This window comes from Larus michahellis, chromosome 8 (assembly GCF_964199755.1).
Source record: "Larus michahellis chromosome 8, bLarMic1.1, whole genome shotgun sequence".
Classification (NCBI taxonomy): Eukaryota; Metazoa; Chordata; class Aves; order Charadriiformes; family Laridae; genus Larus; species Larus michahellis.
The window spans coordinates 41,568,958-41,596,758 of record NC_133903.1 but is presented as its reverse complement, the minus strand read 5'-3'; the positions used below and the strand labels follow the sequence as shown (position 1 = coordinate 41,596,758).

Sequence of the window (27,801 nt, the reverse complement as noted above, 5' to 3'; positions counted from 1 at the left end):
AGAGACGTTCTGGTGAATACTAATATCGTATGTTCTCCATGTTTGTATCGTAGTTGTTCCTGAAGTGGACACTTGGTGGCAAAGAATAGGAAAATAATTTTGAGCTGTGTATTAAGAGCTGACTAATTACATCTAAGCAAAGAAGAAAGCATAGTTTCCTTTAAATGTGACTATGTATACTTTTTATTCCCTTAATCTGTACTGTGACCGCTAATTTAAATTGTTTACTGTCAGAAGTCTGTTTTTAGTCCATTTTCTTAGCTGATGCAAAAAATAAATATCAACAACGATGTTTGAACTTGGGGATGACAATTTAAGCATATGAACCACTAAAATAAGTCTTATTTTTAATTTAAACAAAACCCAGTCCAATTTTATTTGAAATTGTTTCCATATTTAAACCTTAGTTTCAGATTAAATTTCAGGCTACCAATTATTTTTAGACTACACTTATAAATTAATTAAAACAGATGGAATGTATGATTAGAAATTTTGGCATATTGAGCAGTCAGGCTGAACTGAAAAATATTTGAATGTTTAATATGTGGGACAAAATTATATCAAAGAGCTATTTGATTTCAAAATCAAGGGTGAAAAAAGATGCTTTGAAGAAAGGCAGAGAGAACATCTGAGCTTGGCCCCACTGCACACTGTACAGGATGTGAGTACATGGCCTCTTCTTGTCTTCCAAATGGCTGTGTCCCAGTCGTGTGTCTATATACTTGTATCTCTAGATATGAATTCACTCCTTTAAAGGAGTGAAACAAATAATTTCGGTAAAAACCATCCAATTGAGCGGGAGGAAGAGAGATAGTCAGTTTTTCAAAAACACTGCATGGCATACATATTCATATAATGATGCTTATATATGATGTCCAGAATTAAAATACTTACCAAGAAACATGGGTTGCGTTTTTTTTTTTTTTTTTGTAATATTGAGAAGAATTTGTCTTTGTAGACAAGGAGAGGATTTAAAGGTTCATGCAGAGTTTCTTGCCCTGCTATTTTCATATCTATTCTAGGTGACTGCCGGCATTTTGTTATCAAGGTTGTTAGTTATGGTTTTATTTGGAGTTCTACTCAAAGTATGCTTTTCTTATCTCTATTCCTTGAGCGGGTTGCTTTAAGTAGAACAAAATTTGTACACAGGATATCAGCTTTTCTTTTCTTTTTGTTAAGGTGAGTATATACATATCTATTTTTCCTTAGAGGAAGGAAGGAAGAGAAACTGTGTTTCAACATGAATGGCTGTGAGGTTGCAAGTTTTCCATCGAAGTGTAAAGCTTTGATCTTCTAGCTGAAGTTGTTGCAATTAAGGAGTAAGAGAAACTGATTTTAGGTTAGATTTAGAAATCTTTCCTGTGCGGGCTGGGTAGAGTGTTAGGAAGGAACTCAATAAGCTACATCCAAGTGAATGCATGTGAAGCAAGCGTTAAGAGAAGGTGGAAACAAATTTGATATCCTGTATTTGCTTTGGACAGTTTGCCAAGTGTTCTTTGTTAATTCTGTAAATTAACAGATTGATGAACTTTATAGAATTTTAAATGCTACAGTCTTGGTGGAGGGTGGTGATGAACATTGATGAGGTGCTTTTGATAAAAACTGTTCTTGAATCTGAACTAGAGGTGTAGCTTTTCAGTTACACGAGCATGCTGCTCTGTTCCTAGAGTTTGAGTTGGGTTATCCTACGCAAAATGAGGAGGTAAGATACCTTCAGAGCTTGACATTCATATGGTGTATTTTTACTGGGTTTGGAATACTGTTCTCCATAGGGGCTAGCCCAATTGCTGGCAGATGTAATTTAGAGTTACTGAAACAGTCATCATTACTGGAGTATGGACTACTGTTTTATTTAATCTGCTCTTAATTAGCTGACGGACAGAGATTATTAATGAACATATACCTGAAGATAATAAGGAGGGTACAGAGATATACTTAGCCCAGTGATTGCGACAAGTGAATCTCCAGAAAGAACAATAAATGAGCAGATTATTAACTGTTAGCAAAATCCAGATGAGTAATGAGTCTTCTAGTGCTGCTTTTGTTTTAACTAAGGAAGGAGCAGCATGATTTGAGTTAGTTCAAATAAATTTCTTCATAATCACCTCCTGGCTGTTTCCTCCTTTCTCTTCCTACTCATCTTTCCATATGTGCATTTTAGCCCTGCAACATCCTTAGCACCTTGTGACATTCAGAATTGGATCGTTAGGACTAAAGTAATACGTGCTCGTGTTGATGTGTTTTCCAGGTCCTATCTATTCATTCTACCCTCCAAAATGTTCTGTAAGAGACTGTATTCAGTGTGCCAAAATAGTATTTTACTTCGGTGGATATAGTAGGGGTTGCATGGATTTAAAGTGTACCTGAAAAGGTAATTCAAATATAGATTTCAAAATGAGTAGAACTTATAATCGCATTCAACATGGAGTCGCAAAAGCCATTCATCTCCAGAACTTGGCCGTGTTTGACATCCTGAGCGCCCAACAAACCCTCCAGGAACCCTGCAGAGTTGCATTAGCCAGCTTACTAGTGTTGTTAACGTTTCGCAACTTTTCAGAAAAATTAGGTACTAGCAGTGTTTTCAAAAATTGCCATAATACATTGTTTGCCTTATTTGGTAGATAAGTCAGTTGATATTTTCTTCTGAAAGTGTCGTCTTTACAGAGGCAAGGAATGGAAATGTCAAAGTAGGTTACCGAATAATACATAAGCAGTTGTTTTCACTTCAGAGAAGTATTCATTTAGGCTTTCATTTCTGCGTAATTTAAATATTGGGTTTTTTCTATCATATAAGAAAAGTGAGGAGAGGACTCAGTAATTGCAATTACTAAGTACCTTATTTTGATAGTTCACTTAAATGGGATGCCATGTGGGTTTCTTCCCCCTTCCGCCCCTCAAGAGTGGAGGAAGGTGGATCTTATAGTGGAAATAAGTTTAAAAATTTGCCCAGTGTATTGCAACTGGTACGTCATTTTGGCAGTTTTCTTGGGTAGAGTTTAACTTGAGAGGAATTGGAAGAAAACCAGAATGTTCCCACATGCCATGTGACTCCCAGAAATAACAACTCTGTATTGAGGTTGTTAGGAAAAGTTATAAGCATCTGAGAGCAGCTCTAAGTGAAATGTGTTTATTCTTCCAGGAGGAAGAAAAAGAAGTCTCTGGCTAGTTAGAAAATTTTAGGTGTTTTTCTCAAAAGTGGTTCAAGTAAATTAAGATAATAAATTCAAGAGATAATGTGTCTTCCAGCTCTGCCAGATTAGAGGGGTTTTTGCTTCCCAGAAATTAGAAGGGACCGCACAATGCTATCATAAGGTAGACTTTACCTATGCAAAACAGGAATAATCAGAACTTTTTTTTTTAGTAGTAATCATGAATAGGATGCCGATATTACTGCAAGATTAAGGATAACTTTAACAGGAATCCCCCCAAATGGTAAAAGCCTGTGTAGGCAAATTCCCTGTTTTTCCTGCGTGCAGTCTGCAGTGGAAGTGTGCGGTGAAGCTGTCAGTTACTTCAGATGTGCACATTTCTGTGACTCCAAACTTTTTGGCAGAGATCTTGCATTTACGGATGAAAATATTTGGACGTTTATCACTTGTCACAATTCTCAAATTGTGACCTGCGTAGGTTTCCTGCGTGCGGTTTGGGGTGGGTTTTCTTTGCAAGAGTTCTGCTGATGAGGACAAATCAAAAGCAATACCAGTGGCATCTCTCAGAAACAAACCAAAAAACTGTCTTTGAGTAGTTACTTGGTTTTTTTGGCTTGCTTTCACACGTGCAGTCATCACATAATAAGCCTAAACAATTATAATTAATCTGTGGAAGGTCAGAGCAAGACTGAAAGCTCTCTGCCCTGGGAATTGTTAGCTCCTGGGTCTGTGTGAGCCATTTCTTATCAGGTGGGTCTCCTGGCTTGTGAGACTAAGGTGAGAATGAAGTTGAAGGTTTGTGTATGTTGAGAGGACTTACGTTGTCACAAACATTTAATTTCTGTAAATATCGGAAATAGAAATCTAATGAAAGAAAACTGGAGAGTGAGCTTTGATAGTTAATATTGTTCGGTACCAAATGCATTGCATCTATGCCACAAAAATTTCTGTAGCTGTTAGAGTGTTGATTAGCCCTGTAGGCAAAGAACTGCATGGTCAAATTTTCCTTGAATACAAGTTTGGGGAATTCTTTGGATAACAGTGTTATAGAAAGAGTCTTGCAGTATCCTTGTTGAGGAGAATGTGAAGTTGAGTGTCAGTGCTTTGAGGTGACCTATCGTGAGAAGCTGCTCTTAGTGGCATTTTACAGCATGAAATACAGCGATCTTTCAGGATGTGTCTTTCATTATTATTTGCTCCTATTTCTCTTTAAAGCAAATTAAAGATAAATGCAATTGCAACTAATGGATGTTCTTGTATCTAGTTAAAAAATAACTTCAAGAATATTTGCTGTTGTTCACCTGTCAGTTAAAAGCTTACATTACACTTAAGAAAAGAAATCCTTTTAAAGCAATTTAAATATTGTTGAACTGTGGAAAAGTTTGTTCTTTGCGCAGTCTAGTAGAGCTAGCCAGCATCATGAAAACCTGCTTATTAGAAAGAAAATCTTTGATTTTTGAACAAAGTGCAGAGTTGTCAAACTTCTTGGAATAAAGATGTTATGTATTATCAAGCACTGATTTTGCAGTAAAAATAAGCAAAATTTGTATTTTCAGCACAGCTTGTAACTTATTCTCTGTAAGCTGGTGAAGGACATCACTGGTTTCTTTTGATCTTATTAAAAAAAAAAATCTTTGATCGTTCTGCTTTGAGAGTGATAATGCAATTGCAAGGTTATGGCTGCTTGAGGACACAGGATTAAGGAGTTGTATCTTTCCTCTGCTGTCATTCATGCGGCATGCTGAGCTGGCATGCCATGAGAATTGTTTGATTTTCTTCAGAGAATTACAAGTAATGGTATGTTTTATCCATACTTGCTTCTAAAGCTTTTTTCAGGGTTCAGTGTTGTGAATAAAGATATAAATATATAGGAACTTTTAGAATTTTGTTTTATGAATTCTTATTATTCTTAAAATTGTCTTTACTCGTATTAATAAATATCAAGTGAAATAACATCTTGGCAAGTTTACATAAAGAAAAAGAAAGAAAAGGGTCAACTATGCATTTAATCTTGTAATGTGGCTATCCTGGAAAGTGCCTTCTGCTTTCCTGTGCTTTAAACAAATATAAGAATAAATTAAATATATTTGTAGTCAGTAAGCATGAGTGAAAGATAAATCTTCTGACCATTCTGCCTACTGGCAATTGCATTTTGCAGTAAAAAGTTTTCTTAACTTTAAGATACCCATCAGAGCTTTAGTTGTTTTGGCCTTTATTGTAAAGTAACACTTGGGAATGCTAAAGGATCCTATGGACTGAGCAGTAAAGGGCCCGGTTGATTACCAATAGCCGGAAAACATATTCATAAAGCGAAAGGGAAATGTTTCATTTTTAGTTGTTTTTTTTAACTTGGTAAGTGATTTCTGTTACATCCAAGTGCAAATACTATTTAAGAATATATCCAGACTGGTAATAGATAAATTCACCTTACATGAAATGAACTGAATATAAATTCTAACTTATAAATGAGAACCCATCACAGATGGGGGGAAAACGATCTGTGCACTTTGCTGCTACCTTACTAAGAAAAATAGCCAGTAATGAGAAAGTTGGTGTGTGAATTATTTCCCCTCTAAAAAATCTGAGATATTTATTTGTGTTTATACAATACATTACAGATGAGTGACTGAGTACTTTTGAAACTTACTGTTTGGGATTACAGTTTTCATACCTCACACTTTGTTTGGTCTTAAACTAGCAGATGGCATTTGTTACTCTATTTAAGTGCAAACGAACATAAATTCTGTAAACCTAATGTAATTAACTTTAGTACGTAGAGAAATGCTGTTGTCTGAGCTGTACATCTGATGCCTCTGTATTAATGCAAGTTCTTGTAACCGGGTTACTGCTTACTTAGCACAATGTGTTTTAGGAGCTTTAACAAACTTCAAAATACCTTCTTAAATGTTCTGCAGCCTCTTGTCTTGGGGCCAGCAGCGTCCCCTCTGCTTTTCAGGGTTTAGTGCCAGTTTTCCCCTCTAGCTGCTGTGGCGGATAGTGCTAGATCTTTACAAAGTCAGTCTTTCCCCTCTTTTGTAGAACATCTGAAGCTGGGCAGGCTGGTAGGAGTGGAGGGAGCAGGGCAGGTTGAAGTCTGGCGGTAAAGTGCAGGAATACAGGATCTGGTCCTAATACAAGTAGAGGAGCGCACATCTCCGCATCACGTGACCAGGTGTTTTGAACTTTAGACCATACTTTATGAAAGCCACTACTGGATTCTAATTTGCACTCTGTACTCTTTCATTCTATGAAAAAGCACTATATCTTCCTGTGAAGTAACTTTGGGTTTGCTCTTTTTCTTATTTGGGTATTTTCCTAATTGAACGTAAATGTCATATAATTGAGGAGCACCCCAGTTTTGGAAGAAAACAAAAATATTAACGTAAAATATTTAGCTCAAAGTGGAGTCAGTTGTTTTTGTTTGGTTTTTTTCCTCTAGGGAATGTGCTCCTGATTTAAAATGCAGACAGGCTTCCTGAAAGAGGTACTAAAATGATTCTAGTTACTCTAATATATATCATTCTGGTCTTTTACCATACAATACAGATTGTGATAGTAGAGTGTAGCCATTACTATAGTGAAGAACTTTTATCTACGGGACTTTAGTTTGGTGAGCATTTTAACCATTGTCCCCTCTTTTACTTCCTTCCATTATCCCACATCAAGAAGTAACTCTAAATGTAACCCCAGATCTCTCAGGTTTAATTTATGTGAGACACTCGACTCAGGACACGTAACGCTTTAATTTGCCCTGAGCAGCATGTTTCAAACATAAATGTGCCTCTTCTGGGGCAATTCCTTAATATAGCTAAGTGGCTAAACAGAAGAAGAACAGACCAAACCTGCAGATTCTAGAAAAAGTAGAGCTCATCAGCCTGAAGCTTTCTGTAGCCAAGATCCCCTCCACAGCAGCTGCTTACCTGCAGGAGCCTTTATGGTTTCTGTGAGAGAGACAGATCTTCAGGATTATTGTTCTGATGGAAGATCGGCCAGAATTCAAGCAGGTAGCTTCTCCTTCAACCCAGTCAGATATTGAGCACAATGTCCAAGTTTTTAGTGGTGTTTTTTTTTTTTCCTTTCTAATTTAGGCAGTTCATCGTACTTATTTTGATGGATAACACATTAATGCTTATTATTAATCAACAGTATATTTTGTTGTAAATTAAGTGGATCAAAACCTTTGTCTGCTGTTAGTTTTTTCAGAGAGGCAGGGTTAACTGAGGTCATATGCTAATTTCTTCAACATTTAACCTTGGATTTTAATTTAAATGTGTCCATTTACTTATCTTTTTTTTCTAGACTCATTTGTCCAAAGGCAGGAGCATCTTACTTAGTCTTGGCAGACAACTATCTTATGCAAGTATAACAAAACCCACTTACACAGGTGTTTGGGTACTTTCTCTTTTGCTGAAAAGTGACAGGATTTGTACAAAACTTCTGATTGTATGTCAAACTATCTTAAATAGTGCTATGAAGTAACTATGAAGGGTTATTTGAGTAGCTTATGATCTGGAAGGGCGTGGACCAAGCAGATATCTACAAGTACTTTCACAAGATTTCTTGTACTTACGTGAAAGCAGCTATTTTAAAAATGGATCATTGCTAAACTTCGTTTTATGGTGAAGCTTTTGTATAATGTTAATTCACATTCAGAAAACCTCTTATCTTGCAATGTGACAGTCCAAACTGTAAGCGCCAGCAAGCACATCACCTTGAAGGAAGGTGTAAGAAAAGCAAGGAGGAAGGAGCCAAGTTAGAAAGGAGAGGAATCCAGTTCTCTTTGGTGAGTTGGGCAGTTTTGTGGAAGGTTTGGCTTGTAATGAGAGAGTTCTCTGTCTCCTTCTTCTCAACAGTAGATTTGGGACTATGGCTACAAGCTATTTGACTTCAAAATAACCAGATAATGTGTTGATAGGAATGAGAAAACTTGATCTGCTGGCACGGTATACGTACATGGAAAATCACATTATCTTCAATGATGAATTTGTCAAATTTTGACAAGAAAACTGATGGGAAGAGTGAGAGCTTTTAGTTTGCATGTGAAAAATCCAGTGCAGAATTTGACTTCCACCTCCTCTCAAGTTCTTAGGTATTTTTTTTTATTCCTGTTGTATCATCATGGATAAAGAATAAATTATTCTGTTGGACCATGCAAGCCTTAATCTCTCATCAGGAAGCACAAATTAAGTATTAGATGCCTGCTGCAATTAAGCTTTTGTACAGTAGATGCCAGTAGAGGTCTACTGAGTCAAAATAGAAATATGACCAGCATTTCCATAGCAACAACTTCCTCTTGGCAGTCCTATTTATAGAAGTGCTGCAGTCCCAGCCTTAGCACTGCTCTCAGAGGGGCTCTCTAGTAAGGGTTAACCTTTTTAGAAAAAATGTGCACATAAAGGTACACTAAGACTGCATGAGTTCACTTCCTTGTGGTTTATTAAACAGTGAAGGTGTTGGTTGTGTTTATTTTGTTTATATACATTTTGAAAAATCTTTGTTTCAAAATGGAAAGCCATTAAATCTGTAAGAAATTAGCAAATACTGCTCTTTATTCCGTGTGTTTTAAAAAGAAATGCAAGCTAGTGGCATGGTGCTGGATGTATAGTGAAAATCAAAATACATCTGCTTTTTCAAGAAGCCTTTTTCTGCCTCTGTTTCTACCCATAATTCTTTCTGAAATATGCATGCCTGGCAAGACTTAAAATGGATTGTGTTTAATTATATAATTTCTGATGAAAATGTTCCTTTATTTTTTAGTTATGAAATGGCTATCTGCATACTTTGCTTTATGTCCTTTTCTCTCAAGCTATATATAACAACTAGAAAAATATCACATATTTCCTCAGGCTTATAGCACAGAACACTCTAGTTTCCTTAATATATATTATTTAAAAAAATTTAGAGTTAATAAATGCTTATAAACTCCTGTATTTTCTAATTCAAAATTAGACAAATTATTTTCTTTTTCTTAAATGTGTTGGCTGCATCTTTCAACTTAAATATTTTATTGGTCAATAAAAGACCTGCTAAATTCAGCAAGATCTTCAAGCTTTAAAAAAGGAGGAACCCTCATTAACACTTCGTATCAAATAATTGCTCACTCCTTTTGTAATAAATACTAAAGTTGGACTTTCATTGTTGAAATAACATGCATAAAGGAAGAGATATGCTTTATCAAGTCATCAATTTTTAAAGGAAATAAATAAACTTTCTCTAACCTCTATAAAAAGGTTCTTTATTATGCATTTAGAAGTTATCTTTCCATAGATTACAAACAAAATAATTACGCAGAAAATGTCACACTATGTCTCTTTTACTTGTGGGTGAAGGCCGGTGCTGAAAAGGAGAAATGCTAATTTTAAATATTTAATATAAGAAGATAGAAAATAATATTTTTATTTAGCCCTTAAAGAGAAGTAGAACGTGCAGCAACAGGCAGATTGAGACTCAGCTTCATAGGTAACCAGGACAATACTAGGTTTCAAGATTTGGAATTAAGACGTAGATTTTAATTTACTGTAGGTAATCTGAAATTTATTTTGCATCACAGATCCATTTTCAGTGTCCTGTCAAGGAATACAGTTAATTGTCTTAAAAACTGCTGTATGTTTTTGATTGCCAGATATTCATAGTTAACCTTCGTTAAACGCTAGAGGAGACACTCCAGTTTTGACGTAGTGTGGGGGAATTTCAGTTCTGTGTACGAAATGAAGTAGTATGGCATTCGATCCTAGCAGTAAAATAAATACATTCAAAAAACATATAGATGTGCTGTATTTTTAAATATTTTTCTATTTTATACGTCTTTAAAATTCAGGAATTTCACAGTAACTTTACTTGGGAAACATCTTAAATATTTTAAAATTATAATGTAGGCATTTTTCAGCATTCAATAAAAGTAGGCCTGTACAAATCATGCCATCACTCAACCATCCGGATTCTTTGAAGAAAGGAGGGTACTCTCTTTCTTTCTTAATCCTTAATTTTTAAGGCTTGACTGGTAGGGTAGAAATGCTTCTTAGAAATTGAGAAGTGATGTTTTAGCAGAGATTATTAAAAAGAAAATGTCCACATGCATTTATTTCCTGATTCTTTTTCAGCAAGAAGCTGAAAGAGTCTGTGGCTGGGCTATAGTGCTGTGTGTTAGTTATGATCGAGAGAGGTACGCTGGGCATCAGCTGCTGGGAAATGCACGTGAGGTTATGGGGTGGCCATCAGGAAAATTATAAATGGTTTTGTTGCCTTTATCAGATAGGACAACCACAATGTTAGTCCTTTTCTATGGCTATCATCATTATGTTGTTTTTTATAAAGTTGTGGGAGAATACCTTAAAAATTTTTACTGAAATATTATTTATGAAAATAGTATAACTTATACATGTGGTGTTCACATTCATAGCTGAATCTCTTACCCACTCCCTGGGTGTTTTAATGTGTTTTAAAATATTGCCAAGATTTAGTGGCTAGAATTTAGTGAAAATAAAATATCCGCCTAAAGGAAATTCTTAACATTTCAGTATTGACTTTGGTGGCAAGGAGAAGTTGGAGCTTCGCTATCAGAAATTTTAGAAACGAGTTAGAAACATTGAAGCAACTCTTACATTTTTCTATGTAACTAATGCTTTACTTAAATTGTGTGCCTAGCCAGTTTGAACTGAGTGTGTTTGGGAGCACTTTGGAAGAGATGGAGCTCTGCAGGCGAAGGGCACCACCGCGCCAGCACTGAGCCCCTGCGCTGATGTTGCTCGGTCAGGCACCGGGGTTGTGAGCTACGGCATACACCAGGTACCACATACACTGTCTAGCCTGCACAGTTTGGGTTTATTTTGCAATAAATATGAACAAAGAGGGTATTTTCAGCACTGCCTGGCTGTAGAAACTAATAGGAGACCTGCATGGCAACTGGCTAGTCTTAATGTCTTCAAACATTAATTTTATTTTTCTTTAAAAAGGGGGGAGAGCATCTGTCATCCGTCATTGGCCAATCTGGCCTAAATCACGACAATAACTGACTTGAAGTAAAGTTATTTTGGTGGGTTTTTTTTTGTAACAGAAAGGTTTCCTAGGCCACAGAGACTGTCTGTAGAGTAAAAGTTATTCTGTGAAAATGAAACACATCTTAATCAGGCCTGATATTGTATGGGTCATACCTGTGCACACAGCTGATCAGACAGGGAACTGCTGGAGAGGGTCCAGCAAAGGGCTATGAAGATAATCATCAGGGGATTGGAACACCTCTGTTATGAAGAAAGGCTGAAGGATTTGGGTCTCTTCAGTCTGGAAAAAAGACGACTGAGGGGGGACCTTATCAACACTTATAAATACTTAAAGGGTGGGTGTCAGGAGGATGGGGCCAGGCTCTTTTCAGTGGTGCCCGGCAACAGGACAAGAGGTAATGGGCACAAACTTGAGCATAGGAAGTTCCACCTAAACATGAGGAGGAACTTCTTTACTGTGAGGGTGGCAGAGCACTGGCACAGGCTGCCCAGAGGGGTGGTGGAGTCTCCGTCTCTGGAGACATTCAAAACCCGCCTGTATGCGTTCCTGTGCAACCTGCTGTGGCAGGGGGGTTGGACTAGATGATCTCCAGAGGTCCCTTCCAACCCTATGATTCTGCGATTCTCTTTGACTTTTGCTGCACAGAGTGGGTAGAACATCTGGATGTTCATGGGGTGGATGGAGTAGAGCCAGCTTCTGCTCTTTTGGGAGGGTGTACAGGCTTAACCAAAAGAACTGCACAGCTTTAGGTCAAAGCTGGCTCGGGTTCTTCTTCCAGCTTGGAGCGTGAGTAAAATGACCTCAAGTCTGTTTGCATATGTCTGTATAAGCATTTAATTTTGTTTAAAGATTTACAAACTCTTCTAAGGAAAAGCAGTGCTGGCTAGCAAGTGGAAATCCTAAAACAAGCAGAGCCACAGAATTTTGCCTTTGATAAAGCATCATCCATTGCTGATTACTGAGCTTTTGAGTGGTAAACTACTGTCTCGGAGCTTAGGGACTCTGTGCTTCATATATAACATATAAAATATTTGATGTGCATAAAATAATATTGCATTGATTTGGAGATTAGTACGTCAATAAAATGAAAGGTTAGATAAAAGGAAATAGGAGATTCTACCTTTGAAAATCATGGAATTTGTATGGAAACATTGAAGTCCACGTTGGATGTGGGCTTCACAGAAAGTCAGTGTGGTAGTATTTTGTATTATCATTCCCTAATGCTAATCAATGCCAAAAATTTCTGAGATTAGGCAATTGTATTACTATCTGTGTATAAACATGACCAGTACTTTCTTTTCCATGTTTTGCATGTGGAGAAGAACTTCTATAGCAGAGTTCGCTGGCAGTAGTTTGTAAAAGTCTGGCAAATCCAGGTTTTCTCTTAAGATATCTTTTAATAATCCCTTTTTTGATGACCTGTTTTCACTTCAACCAGTTTGCTTTTATGGTCTCAGAGGGTGAATATTTCTTCTTCCAATTTTTGGCACCTAATTCAAGTGTCCAGGTTAGTCACTTGGATGCATTCAGAGCTCTGGATTTTGGTGGGCAAAGTCGCTCTCTAGCAGTTCCCACGTCTCTCCATTGACTCTAGAGGGTTGGCAGACTAATTTACGTAATGTGATGTGAATTTTGTAAAATACCCTCTTTGACATCAGGGAAACAAAATGGTTTCATTGAAGATTTGTGTGGAAAAATAAGGCGGCGGTAGTGTAAAGACTCAGAACCATGGCAGGGGGGAGGAACAAGATGAGCACACCATCGTATGAGGTGGATTTGTTTACTGGAGAAAACAGCCAAGGTCAGAGAAAATAACAGCCGCTTGGAAGGATTCCCTGGATGCCCAGAGACTTGCAGTGAGCTACAGGGTAGCATGGCTGAACAATTCCATAGGGGCTCTTCCAGCCTCAAGAAGTTCACCAGACAGGGAAATAAACACAGTGTTGTTGTCTAAGTATTTCTTATGCTGCTGTATGGAAGGTGGCCTAGCGTTACTCTGTCGTAAAGTGCTTGGTTATATATGGCGCATAATATATCCCCTCTGCCTATTTGTGACCGTGCAAATGGATCCCCATGGTCTTCGTGAGCTCTTGTCTGTGTCAGCAGAGCCTTGAACCAACAGGGCGTCATGGAAGTCATCATTGATCCTGCGACAAAGCAGGTAAAAGGCTGGAGGGCGTAAGGTGGAAAAGGACCTGTAATGGTTTCCAGGGAAGGCTGCAGCACCAGGCCCTTACCAGGGAGAGCAGCCTGGTCACCAACAAGACAGCAGGTGCTCATCCAGATTTGCAGAACGGTGTGTAAAATGTAAGCGTCTAGACATTTGGTTTCAATTTTTGACAGGTGCTGGAGAAAGAAATTACGTTTCCAGAGTGTATCTGGAGCCTGGCAGCAAAGGGCGCTTCTGTGCTTTGCACAGAGTCTAGAAATTTAAACTGTTGTGTTGACTGAGGCCAGTTACAACTCTGGAAGTGCCTGTTAGACGGAATATAGCCAAACCCGTGAAGTCTGTCCCTCGCATCTTTATTGGTTTACCATTATCATAGGCAGTTTGTCATCATGGGGTTTTTTGTGAAGCACAGAGCTGTTATGAAATAGTTATGTAATGTCCAAGGATGGAGATCTGCTGACATTTGAAAACTATTCAGTGAGAAGTATGGTGGTGAAAAATGAGAGGTATGTCTTTAACGCGTGTTGACTGTAAGACAGGAGACAGATTGTGGAAAAGTTATTTCAATCTTTCTTAAGAAAAACCTACATTTTTCAGAAGCCACATCTTGTATGTGCAGAGGATATATTGAGAAACCTGCCTAATCTATGTGTTTCCGTTTTCACAAAAAAAACTATTACCCATTGTAAGCATGCAAAATTATGTAATTTGAAAATTAATGTAATTTAATGTTAAGTACGGCTTTCAGTTTATTTTCCCTAGGTTTTGTGCCATTAAAAATGGTGCTTTCTAAACTTACTCCACAGTTGAAAATACTTGAATTTCTTGTGAATGAAAAAAGGTTTCTTACGCAATTGCAGGAGACTTGCATGCAAAGCTTTTACATAAGCAGTGTCAGGAGCTGGTGACCGTGACTTTGTGACTCTCCTTCCGGCTGCCTTTTGGGCTGGAAGATCGAGCATTCTGCTAGATAAGGATCTGCCAACACTGGTTGTTCTGGTAATTTATTCCTGAAAAAGTTAAATGCATTTGGTTCATTCTTGGAGTAAGTAGAACCCAGTTTGGATAAGCATAATGCAGTCATGTTTATATGTACATCAGAATTCAGCTTCTTCAGTTTGATTTGCCTTAAAGGAGGAAAATAATACTTCCCCCCGCAATAAAAAAATAATCATTTCTTCAGTGGTTTTTGCAAGTAACTTCCTTGCTTAGAAAGTTGTTTGGTTGAAAACACGAGATTACTAATGATAACATTACAGCTGGTTATGTTAGCTATGGTGATGGTAGTACTCCGTAACAGGGCAAGAACTGCAGAACAGTCACTTTTTTCACGCATGGTTGTGGTAAATTAAAAAAAAAAATAATCTGCCTTCTGATCTTTACTTCTGAACAACTTGTTTATAGTATTTGAACGTAAAATGTATATTTAAATATAAAATATGTGATGCATTAAAAAGCTGTGAAAACACATGCTAGAGCAATTACTGCTTTTTTTTTTTTTAAAAAAACCCCACTTTTCGATTGACATGAAAAGAGACTTTTAGCAGTATAAACCAGTACATTATAGAGCTTTTCTTAACAGGAAGTAGAAGAGAGTAGTGGTTAGAAAACACTGCATACAGGAAGCTTGACACATGCATCGCTCTTAGTGGCTCTGGGTTGTCCAGCTCCCTTTAGATATTTTCCCTTTTGTGAAAGTCGGCGGTGTGTATACATGGCAGCTCAGAAGGAGGTACCGTGTAACCAGTGCACAGGGACGGCCACGGCGCTGCAGAGACTGGAAGGTTTTGCAAATCGCCTTTTCCATAGACATTCAAAGAGCGGCGCACATGAACAGAGAACGGCTCTGGAAAATGAGAGCCAACACTGCTCTGAACTTGCTGTCCTATGGGACAAATCAAGTAAGTTGGGGCTTTTGTTTGTTTTATTGATGTTCACTCTTCAGCTTCCCTAGCGAGTGAAGAACGTGCATATTTGTAATTGAATCTGGACATTGATCTGTGATACATTCTGGGGGTAATTTTACAATTCATTACCTAAAGTTATTAATTTGGAGAACAGCATATTGCATCAGGCGGGGGGAGGTGGGCGGCTGGTTCCTGGACTGGTGGCTGGCAGCAGAATTTATCCCTCATCTCTTCTTTTCTCTTAAAACACAATTGACTTGTTTTGGCAAGACCCCACCCCAGTTTTTACTTCTAAATTACTTCCGTTATTTTCAAATTAAATCAGCTAGTTCAGCAGACATAGAAAACTCTTTAATGAGTTTAAACTTTGGAATAGGTGGATGTTGCTGCACAGATTAAACTTCTAATTGTAGGGCTTTGTGTAATTTGTAATTTTGTTTTAAGGGAGATATACATCAGAATGCTCTATACAGTGGTAAACGATATAAAATTGTTTGGTTTTAACTATTAAGTATTAATTTAGTAAGGGAATGCTGACTGTCATTAGCTTTAATTTCTTACTCAGTGAACAGTTTACAGTATTGTATGAATTAAAACTTTTCATGATTGCATTTTGGGTAATAAGTGAGAGATTTCAAAAAATATCACAATCTAAGTAAATTGACATTTCATTTTGATTTTTTTCTTTTAAAGTCATGCATTATTTTGCAAAGCAATTATTGTCTCTGTGGTTAAATACTCATTTAAAAATGTTACAATATGGTAATTGATGATAATTTTGTTCCAGATTTAAGATTCATTGATGGATTTGAGATAGCACAATTATTTCAGTTGAATAATAGGCCTTATTGGAAATGCTTAGCATCGCAGCGTTACCATGAAGAAAATCAGTGTTTATACATCTCCTTGCGTGCAATTTAAAATATTATATGAGTAGGGAGTGAATCTGTTCTCAGAGGATAAGCAGTAAACATGGGGGGGGGGGGAGGGGAGAAGGTGTAATGCGCTGACCTAAAATAGATTCAATCTAGGTCTCCCAGATGAGATGGGGAAGGATCAACGAGTTTTGTTGGTAAGATAAAGAATGAAAGTGCATAAATTCTGAGGTTCCGCTTCTCCAAAATATTTTCAGCTTGGTAAAAATAGAGGCATGCTTGTGTTTATGGAGAAGCTCTTTTTTATGTAAATAGCTATTTGAAAAAAATAACACTGAGGCATTTTTGTTTATATAATGTAAAGAAAAAGATGGTATTGACCTACTGACACTTACAAATTGTGACCTGTTTGTGTACAAGTCTCTACCATTTTTTTTTTCCCCTCTATTTAAGGCAGGCTTCCTTGTATGACATGCTTGATGAGGAAATGGACTGTCGTGTCTCTTGATGATAAACATGGTGAAAATGGCTGTTCCGTGAATGCTATTTTAAGTTATAATTAAGCACAGTGGCTGCATGCAATTTTTGTGACCAAAGTTACAGAACTGGTAGCTGAATGGTGGTTGATTTACGTGGCTTTGGTTTTGGGGTGAAATTCTGAATGTCTATCCTGAACCTTTAGTCTCAATTTGTAGTTTAATTTTTTTTTTAAATAATAAATAAAAATACTGTAGGTACATATGGACTAAGTCTATGTTTCAAGATTCTTGTTTCACTCCCGCAGTAGCCGAAGGAGTGATAGACAAGGAGTACAATGGAGGGAGTATTTCTGTCTGCTACTGACTCCTAATTATTTCTTCAGAAAAAATACATAATCTGTGAAATTTCTTTGTGAAAAATGAAAGAGAAACAGTATTGTTTTGTTGTTTCGGGTTTGTTGTGTTTCGGGGGGGGGGGGGGGGGGGGGTAGGTGGGTTGGGTTGGTTTTTTGTTGGTTTGGGTTTTTTACCCGAGGGTCACTGAATTCAGGTTGTAGATTAATTTCCCAGGAGGTTTAGTGAATAAGCAGTGGTTTAGAAACATACTGGTGTTTGTCTTGTAAGGATATTGGAATATTTGTAACTATTCTGCCCATATCACTCCAACTTGTGAAATGTTGGTGTAAGGTTTCAGGTGAAGCTCCATAGGCGACAGCGTGAACTACTCTTGAAGTTCAAGGCAAAGGCATACTTTGTAATTCCTGGAAAAAAAAAGTTTGGAAAGTGACTTCTCAGAATTTTTGTTGGTTTAGGTTTGGGTTTGAAAAGAAAGTTAATGTATTTATGTAACAGATTTCTGTAACAGATCTGTTTCTGTGTGTGTCCCTTTACAAGCAGTTACTGCTGTAGGTGTGGGTTTGCTGGAGGGGAAGGAGCTGGTGCTTGTTGGGTGGACGTTTTGTTTGTGATGTCAGTCATAGTGTTGTGGGGTGTGAGGAATTGGCCATGTGCTCTAGGCTGTAGGGTTTTTTCAGTGGTTGATTTTGTAATTTAACATCTTTGCTTCATTATTTTGTTATGTAAAACATAGAGGTTTTTCTAATGTGCCTTGGATTCTTGGTTGATGCGTGAAACGAATGTGTTGTAAGATCCTAAGGATCCAGTAGGGCAGATATGGCTCAGGACACCGCGGGCCTTGGAATCTGTTTTAAAAAGCTGACTTGAGCGCACATGTGATTGTACAGCCTGAACTGGAAACCAGGTCAGTTGTGCTGCACAGCCAGAGGATGAAAGGGATGTGATGGTAGTCATCAGAACAATGTATTTCATTCTTAGTTTAGATGTCTTGACTGGGACCGCTTGCAACTATATGGAAACTACATTTTGATTTTTGTTTTGTTTCCCTAGTTGCTTGTTGCTCTTTGAAAGGTAGAAATGGGAAAGGAAAGGAGAATGAGGCTGCTTGGTTTTGAATGTTGAGGCAGTAAGATCAGTGTCAATCTGTTGTTCTTCAACAAATATTTTCGAAATCTGTGCATAATAAGAGAACACATTAACAACTTGGCTGAAATGGTCAGGGAAGTCACCACTATTGCATCTTTCTGTCGTCTTCGTAGTCTCTAAATTGCAAATGGATGGGTGATGAATAGTCAAAGGAATATTACTTGGTCTCTAACCGATTCAAAATAGTATCAATATATTTTCAAATACTGTGGAATGTCTTACAGAGATATAGCTGAATAATCACTATATATATATGTATAGAGAAAAATGCATGTGAAATATGAAATAATGTACAGAGTACATTGTGTGAATTGATTAAAGCTTTAGAATAACTACTAGTTGGGTACAAGTCAACAGATAATTCTGGTCTAAGGTTGCCATGGAAACAACCAGTGCTTGATATAATTGAGAACATCTTAAAACCTCCTGGTGTTTGCATGCTTTTTTTCCCCCCTGCCATTTTGAGTTGCTTTAGACATGAATAGGTAGCATTGGTCAGAGCAGAAGTAGTTAATGAGAAAAAGCAAATATCCGTGTCCTGAATATTGATTTTTGGTTTACTACTGGTGGCTTGTGCTTCATAGTTTTTTTTTCATCACAAGGAGCTCGTAAGAAAGAGCGGCTCTGGATTCTGTGTTCTCTCTCTTCCCAGTTAGTGTGTAAGCGTGTTTAGAGATTGAAGCACTGATTTTGCAGAGATTAACATACTTCATCAACTGTTGGATTAATATTGGGAGCAATATGTTTCTGAAAACTAGCTTTTCAGCATGAATGGTAAGTCTTTTCTATTACCTTTGGCACTATTTTTTTGTTCTGTCTTCACAATCAGGATAAATCTACCAGGTTTTCCTTTCTCGTCTGCATAGCTGCATCGACTACTGATCTCTTTGTTTTTGTAATCGACTCACTGTGGATTTCTGCAAAATATTACTATTCTTAAAGATTTGCAGTTTTAATTAAACATTTTGCTTTGCATAACTGATATTTGGTTTTGAAATTCTATCAGTATTCTATTCTATCAGTAAATAAGGCACAGAATCTGATTTGGAAAATCTTATAATTGAATGATGTATATGTCAGTTCATTTAATTTTTCTGTGCAGCTCATAATAAATTATTTTATCTGAATTGACTCAAATAGTGAGGCCTTCTGAAATTGATATAATTATTACCTAAAAATTCTGAACTGGCTTTTGTTGTTTTTCATCTGAACCAGCTTATTCTTCTATGGTTTTTATTCTTTCTAAATGATGGGATAGCAGAATAGTTGAGGTCGTTCATGGAAGTAGGGGAGGAGAGTCTCATTTGAAATGAGATATAATAGATCTAGTAAACTTATTAGGCAGGTATTTGCTTTCCAAAACCACTGTGACTACTTGTTATAACGTACTTGGAATTTATTTGAATTATGAAGTACTTAATTTGTACTTGGAATATTACTGGAAGTTGTACCTAATTATATAAACTAGGTACGTTTATTTCCTTAGAAACAGATAACCTTTGAAAATTGTTTGCAAAAAGCCCAAATATATTAATTTCTGAAATGATTCTGTTTTGTTTCAAGCAGGTAGTCTGGAGCTTTGGAAAATTACTTTGGAGGGTTAGAGATTGCTTGAAAAGAAAAAACAGTCGATCATGTATCCAGGGTGTGTGTGCGTGGTGCTTTATCTGGCAAATTGAAAGGACCATTTTTACGAAGGTTTCAGTTTTGTACATGGCATGAGATAAAGAGTGGGAGGAGTCATCCCACTGCCTTATCTAATATCAGCGTATGTATACTTATCTCATACGAATATGTTGAGGTCATCTTCTCTGAAATGAAAAGCGTGGCTGTCATTTCCTCGGTATACAAAGTACAGCAATACACAAGTGTCAAAACCAGTACAGATACAGGACAGGGTTTCAGAACTTTGTACGCACATTGAGGTATATGTTACAGCATCATGGCTGTTCAAGTAAACCTAAACACGGGCTGTCCCTGAAAGAGGTGGTATGGCCTGCCCTGTGTGCTCCCAGCTGCCCAGCGGGATGCTGGCAGGCGGGAGAGAGCCTGGTGGGAGCCAGTGTTGCCCCGCAGGCTCATGGCCGGCCTGTGCTCCTGCCGCAGGGATGCGATGGCAGTCCGACCTCCTCACTGACACCAGCCCCTGCTCAGCCCCTCCGGAACGTGAGGGGGCAACTCAAGCCTCCTTGCACTTCTCGGTGCCCTGCGGCTGCCTTTGGCTACTGCTGGAGAGGTCTCTCCTTGGGTCAGAGTCTGCTTCCCACCAGTTACCGGGCCGAGTTTCCCATCACCCTTCTCTCTGTTTCTCTTACAGTTAGGTTGTAGTTTCCACAGGAATTAAGGTTTGTGGAAATGAGCTCTATGAATTTGCTGCCTGGTGGTTTGTTGGGGTTTTTTTGGTATTCTGTTATGATCGAGTCATTTGAAGGGAAGAATTTTCTTACAAACTAGGTGAAAAAGAGGTTACAGGTGCTCTGTTTTGTTTTGTTGGTTGTTTTGGTTTTTTGGGGGAGGGGTGGTGGTGGTGGTTGTGTTGTTTTGTTTTCTTTTCTCTGGGGCTTTATTCTGCAATTTGCATCTGTAGATTTCATTCATCTTGACATCCAGGCTCCCAGTTCCATTAAAAATAGAAATAAATAGCTGCAACTTTTACCAAGTGTCAGTTCTCAGTCAAAAGGATTTATAAATCAGAAGTCTAATTTTGACAAGGGAAAGGTGACTATTTCCTCCTCCATCAAGTGAGGATTAGACTAAGTCTTCGCTCTAAACATTTCCCCGTTTAAACCACTTCTGCTTTTCGTTGCACCTTTGTGGCTGTCTTCACTGCAGCAGTGTTACATTACACCCTGTCAGTGGATAAAATCGGATGCTCTCCTTGTGAAAGATTACCAAGATGCAAGTGAAACCTTGATGAAAAAGTGATATATTTTCTTCAATTGCAAGTACAATAAATACAATTGGATTTTTTTTATTTTTTTTTTTAACCCCAGGAGAGCTCCAGTTATATGACTTTTTCTTCTGGAAAGACTTGAAAGAAGGAAAAACTGTTTTTCTGTTTTTCTTGGTTTAGCGTTTTTGTTTTGAACAGCAGAACATTCTTGAACAGTTACAGCTGGAAGGCCAAGTAACTTTAATAGCCCCAGTTCTGCAAGATGCTGCTCTACTAGACATCTGTTTCATTAGGAATACAGAAACTTACACGTGTAAGATAGTAGTTACCAAAGGTGCACGGAGACAGATGGAGCAGTATGAGAAAAGAGTATGAGCAGTGCTGATGGACTCTGCTGAATTGTTGTCCAGCTCTGCGTGCACTGGAGAACAGGAGTGTTTCAGGAGTGAGAGTGAAGGGAGGTAGTGTAAATATTTTAGTTATGTGCATTGGGAACATCTTTTAAGGGCAAGGGACAACAAGTAGCAACTAATTATTCTTGCTGCTGAAAAGACTATAGAAAATGGATGGATGCCATGGGATTTCCAGGTGCCAGAGCTATACATCTTGTTATATAAATCTCATGGGACTAATGGTTTCTTCCTTTCAAAAATTCCCCAGTGCTACCCGTTAAGCTCTGACAGCGGACGAGGATAATTTCTTAGGTGTTGACCTGGGTTTGTGTTTTGTTCTGATTCTTGTACAAAATACTTGAAAAAAGGCAACAGAAGAGTTGCTGCGTTGACGTAGTTCTTAAATTCAACCATTCAGTGAACAGTCCTTCAGGGTGCTTTGTTTGGGGCATAAGCAAAAAATGAGTTTAATAAATAGAGGTTTCTTCCAAAGGAAAAGGGTATGTTGTAATCTTGCTTCTCTTGAACTATGACTTACTTCAGTCCCTGTTGTTACATTTCTTACATATATTTTGTTACCAGACAGATTTTCTTCGTTCTTTGGTTTTCAGTTTACATCTCAAATTGTTTACATAATTATTTGGTTGCTGGTTCCTTTGAGAGTTGCTGCTGCTGTTGCAAGCCAAAGTTGACAATAGGAGTTTCCCAGCTTTAATTATTGAAGTTCTTATGGGCAGTTTCATAACTTGAATGATGATTTTCCTTTATTCATTCTAGTTCCTGACAGATACTCCTGTCCATTAAGAATTCATGCGGTTTAGGTTTTTTCTTTAAATTTTTTTGCAGGATTTGCAACTCAATTCTGTGCAATTTTTATGCCTGCTTTTTATCCAAATAAGCAATAACTTTAACCAGTTTCTCTCTATAAAGTCACATTCTTTATCAGGATGGATAGTAAACACTCTTACCTACTTTTTGCCTGCCACAATCAGGCAACCGAAAACTTGTTGTTCACTCGATGTGTTGAATTGTGAAATGTGTTTATTTACATAAGACTTCCTTATTCAGGAAGTCAGTCTCTCTGCTATTTAAGGTTATAAATGAACTTCTCCTGCTTGGCTAGTTACTGCAGGCAACCCTTTCCTGTAAGTATTGAAGGCGTGCTCTGCGGGAGATATGTCAGTATAGCGATGTGTCAGAATCTCAAATCTTGCAAAGAGATGAAGAGCTATTTTGCTGATTTACCCTGACAGCTGTGAAGATGTGTCTTGCTGATCCCAGCACACGTATTTGAGAGTTTGTGTGGTTTTGTTAGTGCGAGGGCTGGGTTAAAGTAGCTTTGTGGGAAGCGGACGTAGACATGAGTGCAGTTAAACCAAGACTGGTGTATCTGCCAGTATTTTGATGCCTTGAGTGAATTATTTGAAAAAAGAAAAAGCAACCCAAGAATTGCTCTTTTCAAGTAAATTGTGAAATCCATCCGTACAGTGACCAGCCCCTGCAGTTTGGTTTGGAGTGTAAGGAAGAACTGAGTTTAGTAAAACTCGGGTTACTTCTAAGAAAAGGGTATTATTTGTGCATGAGCGTATCTAGTATTGTCAGAGACATTGCCTGCTTGCAGGGAATTTGTTAGTCAATATGGAGATCACATCAACTACCTGCAGATTTTTGTTTATTGCTTCTAATAATCTAACCATAAAACATACTCTCAGTGATGGCTGCCCAGTAACATGTTACCCGCTTTAGCCACTGAAGTTTTACGCGGAGGGAAGGTGGGGCGGTTAATATGGGTTGGAAAGTTGGTGCTATCCAGTATCTTCCAGTGCAGAGGGGTGGATAGCTTGATTAGAGGGAAACTGCAGCAGATGCCGTAAACATTTTGCTTGGTGTGTGGTTTTGACTGTAAGAGGAAAATCTGATTATTTTGCATATTTATATTGAACTACTAGAATTTTCTAAGAGCCTTTACTCAAGAATGTGATACATATACAAGATATTTTATAGTAGTGCCCTAGAAAATTTTGTTCTTGGAATTCATTCTTAAAATGTATTCTTTTTTTTTTTTCTCCACATGGTAACCATGGAAATATATGCACTGCAGAAATAGAAGTGTTTGAATTTTCACAATTTTTGCACAGTTTTCTATTTTCTTTGTGAAGTAATACCTGTTACATTTCACACAGGAAAGCAGTCTTTTATAGGTCCTGTAGTAGTTGCAACATTTTAGATTACTTGCTGGATAAAGTTCAGCTACAGCTATAGAGGGTGGTACTGCACAGATGAAGCTTAATTCCTAATTGCTCACAAAGCACATCATTGTATGATAATTGAGGATTTTACATGTTAACACTTCTTCACATAACCTTTTGTGTAAGAGCTAATTTTATATGTGAGGAGTGTTAAGTACCGCAATCGAACATAATTGTATTAAACTTTAAAGTATTAATTTAAAATTTTAAGTTAATAGAATTAACTTATCTAATAGAATAATTAATAGATTAATAACTTAAAATTACAATTATTGCTCAAAGCCTTTTCAGTAGTCCAATGCTGTACTTCCATGGTCATGTAACACTAGCACAAACCAGTATTCCTTCAGAAAAGGAGTGTTTCGCTCTGCCCTGCGTATTTGCCTGTCACCCCACTTGTCCCGTCCCTCACCCCAGGAGGAGCATTCACATGATGAAGAGAATGGGGTGCTGCTTTGCATTAAAATTAGCTTCACATGTCCTCCCCTGCCTTCTGTCCATTACTTTTTAATCTGGCCTAATTCCCTGACCTGGCTTGGCAGTCAGCCACAAGGATGCTTTTGCTCTTTCAAGGAAGGTCATGATAGGGAGGCAGGAAAGAGTGACCGTGGAAGGACAGGACTGGGGATTTTTTTTATTTATACCAGCCCATACTGAACACTGAACTGCAGCCTGACAAACCAAATGGCTATTTCTTGGACTTTTAAGCCTCAGAGCATGTGGATTGTTGCAAGAGAGGAAGCAGATTTATGAGTGTGTCGTCTCCGGCAGTCTGGAATAATTCCCTTCAATGAACACTTGAAGGGCAGGAAGAAGGTATGAGAGAGACTCCTTCCCTTAGGGCAAAAATTAGTTTCAACATATTCCAGAACTAACTGTATGCCAGTTCTAATGGGTTGTTTTAGAGAACTGAAACAAAAAAATCAACGCCAATCAATCAGCAAAAGGTTGCTAATAATTCTTTAATTTGAAAGGGAAGCTTGGGCAAGAGAGAGAGGTGCCACCCTGAAGGACCAAAAGACCCAAAGGGGTGGAACAGCTCTCACCCACCAGGAGTCTGCAAGAGACTTCAGGTCATGTCCCGTGCTTGGACGTTAGATAAGGTATTCTGCTTGTCTGCCTTGAGAAGTCTTGCATGTGATCCATAATTTAGGATTTGAGTAATAAATCCCAGCTTGGTTCATAGGTTTTTGTTGTTTGTTTCAGGGTTTTTGGCAGAGAAGCGGTTTTGGTGTAACTGAGAAATGTAGCATTTATTCTGTACGTGTCCTGAGGGAGGAGTCAGTTGTTTTAATGAAGTGTATTTGTTTATAAATTTTGATGAGCATTGGGTCTGGATTATCTTTTAGATTAAGAAAGCGTGTTTTTTATCTAATTTTTTTTTGGTGGAAAATGATTGAATTGGGACATATATGCATGCACGTATATGCATATATGCAAGCTCTGAGCTTGATTGTGTTTGTGACTGAATAAATTACTGATTTGCATTACATGTTTGGGGGTTTTTAACCAAAATTTCAGGGATCACATTTTAAGTGACTTGGTGTTAGTTGGGTTTGGTCCTGTCTCCTGGGAGTGATCTCTATTATGTTGTACTTTTGGCATTAGCAGGGTTCACTGCCCCTGTTTAGACCGGTACTTTATGAATTAAGAAAAAGAATAAGGGGTAAAGACTGAAAATTGGATTTGGAAATAAAATTGATTTTATTATCTCTAATAAAAATAGGAGAAGGAAGAAGAAAGCCAGTCTGACTGTGGCAGTTGTGTGCGGTAGAATATCTACTGCTCAAAATTCAAAAAAGATAGGTATTATCTCCAGTAGCTGAAAACCTCGCTTCTCTTTTGGTTTGTCTAAATCTGTCACATCTCTTATGCAGGCTGTTGCTGTCTAGCCAGCCAAGTAAAGAGGTGAAAATTAAGTAAGACTTCATCTTTGTTTAACTTACAGCTTAAAGTTATAGCCTGTAGCACTGAAAATTAAGGAGGGGGGAAAAAAAAAAAGAAAAATTGGGCCCTTGATAGAGCTCTTAACTGTTGTAAATTTGCTTTGTAAGTCTGAGAAAATACTATCTAGCTCAAGACTTCAAAGTCGAGGACAGGATTAAAATAAGATTTTTGACTACGTTCCAAGTTTTGAGTTGTAATGGACAAGAACAATTTGTATTTTACAATTGCTGCATTAATTCCTGAATGTGCTCCCCCAAAAATTAGGTTCTAGTGCTCTCTTTTAATCTTTAGGCACTGCAGCTGTATTTGCTTTTAATTTACTGTTTATCTTGTTCCTCTCCCTTTTTCTCCATGGTTTTTCTATGCCCTTCCCTTCTCCACTTCTTCCCAGTCCTTCGCAGTATTCCACAGAAGTGTTTGCAGCTAGATTTATTAATAGGGCTTCCATTTTAATAGCAAATTTGTATGCAATTAATAATTCTTACATGATCTTTCATTTACTAAGAACTTTTAGGTTTTTTTATTCTAGCAAATGAGTTTTTTCAGAACTGCCTGGTGTGTTTTGTGATTATTTTTTTTTTTAATTTTTTTTATCTGGATGTTCTTATCTGTTGCAGCTGGGTAAGTTAGTTTGCTCTGCATCCCCAGTTTTTAACATAATTAATGTTTAAGCAGAAATATAAGATCCAAACCTTGCTCTGAAGGTAAAATATGGGATAAGTGAGATGTTAAATTGCTGCAGTTTATTAATTTAGCCTTTGTGACTTTGCATCTGTTGGAGCAGAAACAGGACAAAATCCTCGCTGGTCAGTTTTTCACAAGAGAGCCATTAAGTTGTCTCACCGCAATGTTAAGACAAGATTGACTTGCTCCTCTGCCTGGCTTATATCACATTGGGCTCTTTTCCCCACCATTTTCATATTGTGAGAAACAAAGCGTTTTGTTCTTGTTGACCGTCTGCTTCAACGATACCATTTTTGTGTTTTGTCGAGTTTCGCAGCTATTAAAATGTTAACTGGTGCTCATGCTACCTCCTTTGAGGGTATTAACACTTGTTTGTGTTTCTTTTCAAAGACTTGCCAGGGTAGAAGAATCTTGCTGTAAGCCTTGGGATGTTTTTCCTGCTAATCAAAAGAGAAATTTAAAGATATTTAAGACAACAGGCTAATGCTAGAAGAGTGGCACTTAGAACTTGAATCGTATGCCTCTCACTTACCTTCTGAAATGCAGTACCATAACCACAGGGTTCACTGAGGCATCTGTATCCATCTTCATAATGTTTAAGGCTGTAAATATTGTTTTTATAAAAATGAAATATAGACATATATTTACCAGAATCTCTTCATACGTACTTATTTTTCCGTTAAATAAAATTTAGAGATTTAATTAAATAGCCCATTTGATTCCAGACTTCAAGCGATTATATTACAGTTTTGGAACAGAAATTGAATTGTATTTTGATAAAGGGCATTTTAAATACCAAGCAGAGATTGGCATTTAGCATAGCAGATGGGGGTTTGTAGTGGTGCCCAATGTTTAGTCTTAATCAGTTTAGTTCTTGCTTTCTTGCCATGAATCCTATTCAAATACTACTTTTTTTTTTTTTTCTTTCTCCCCCAAAAAATTAAATTCTGGTTTGCTAGCTCTTGCTGGCGATGTGCTTGAGAATAACAAATACAGTGGACGTGGGAGGTGGGAGAAAGGCAGAGTAATTCATGGTGACTCTTCAGGACTGCTCCATCTGTGACCCTTTTCTCTCTGCTGTCGTTGCACCCCTGCAATTGAGAGGTCCTGAGCCTTTTTATTTGTTTCAGGAGCTTTCCTCCGATTCACTCTTAAACTGTGGTTTAGACCAGAGTAGTCTTTATAGTACTAATACACCATTTGTTAACAATTTATTTTTATAAGCTTGCTAAATTTTCATACAAAAGTTAATCGATAAAACAAACAAAAATATTGTACACTGTGTGACTATACTGTTAGATAACAGATGTCCTGCTGTTTGGGGGTGGGTTCAGAATCTTTTGGGGTTTGTGTGTGGTAGGGTTTTTTGTTTGTTTGGGGTTGGGTTGGTTTTTGATAGCTTCTTGTATGTCAGTATTGCCAAGGATCCTGAGTTCCACTTCCCTTAGAAATCTCTTCCAGCAGGCTTTCCTGCTTATTGCCATGCTGCCTTGGTTCAGAGTACAGCTCTCGGTGGGCCTGGTCTGATGCCACAGGTGATATGCAAGGGGACAGC

At 37.7% G+C, this 27,801-nt stretch overlaps 1 protein-coding gene across 4 annotated transcripts in view; it reads left to right on the top strand.

The window, feature by feature from the left end:
* The window catches only part of PRKACB (protein kinase cAMP-activated catalytic subunit beta), a 76,276-nt gene that overhangs the window by 24,018 nt on the left and 24,457 nt on the right, over positions 1 to 27,801 (top strand). The window contains exon 1 of one of the 4 annotated variants that reach the window (XM_074599325.1): positions 10,801 to 10,934. The exons of 1 other annotated variant lie outside the window; for it this stretch is intronic. Coding sequence is in view for 2 of the 3 variants with exons in the window: in XM_074599322.1 (XP_074455423.1) it covers positions 15,032 to 15,218 (187 nt within the window). In the remaining variant the exon portion in view is untranslated. Of the gene's footprint in view, positions 1 to 10,800; positions 10,935 to 15,009; positions 15,219 to 18,488; positions 18,856 to 27,801 lie in introns of those variants that run through there. 2 more of the 4 variants (XM_074599322.1, XM_074599324.1) reach the window with 2 other exon arrangements.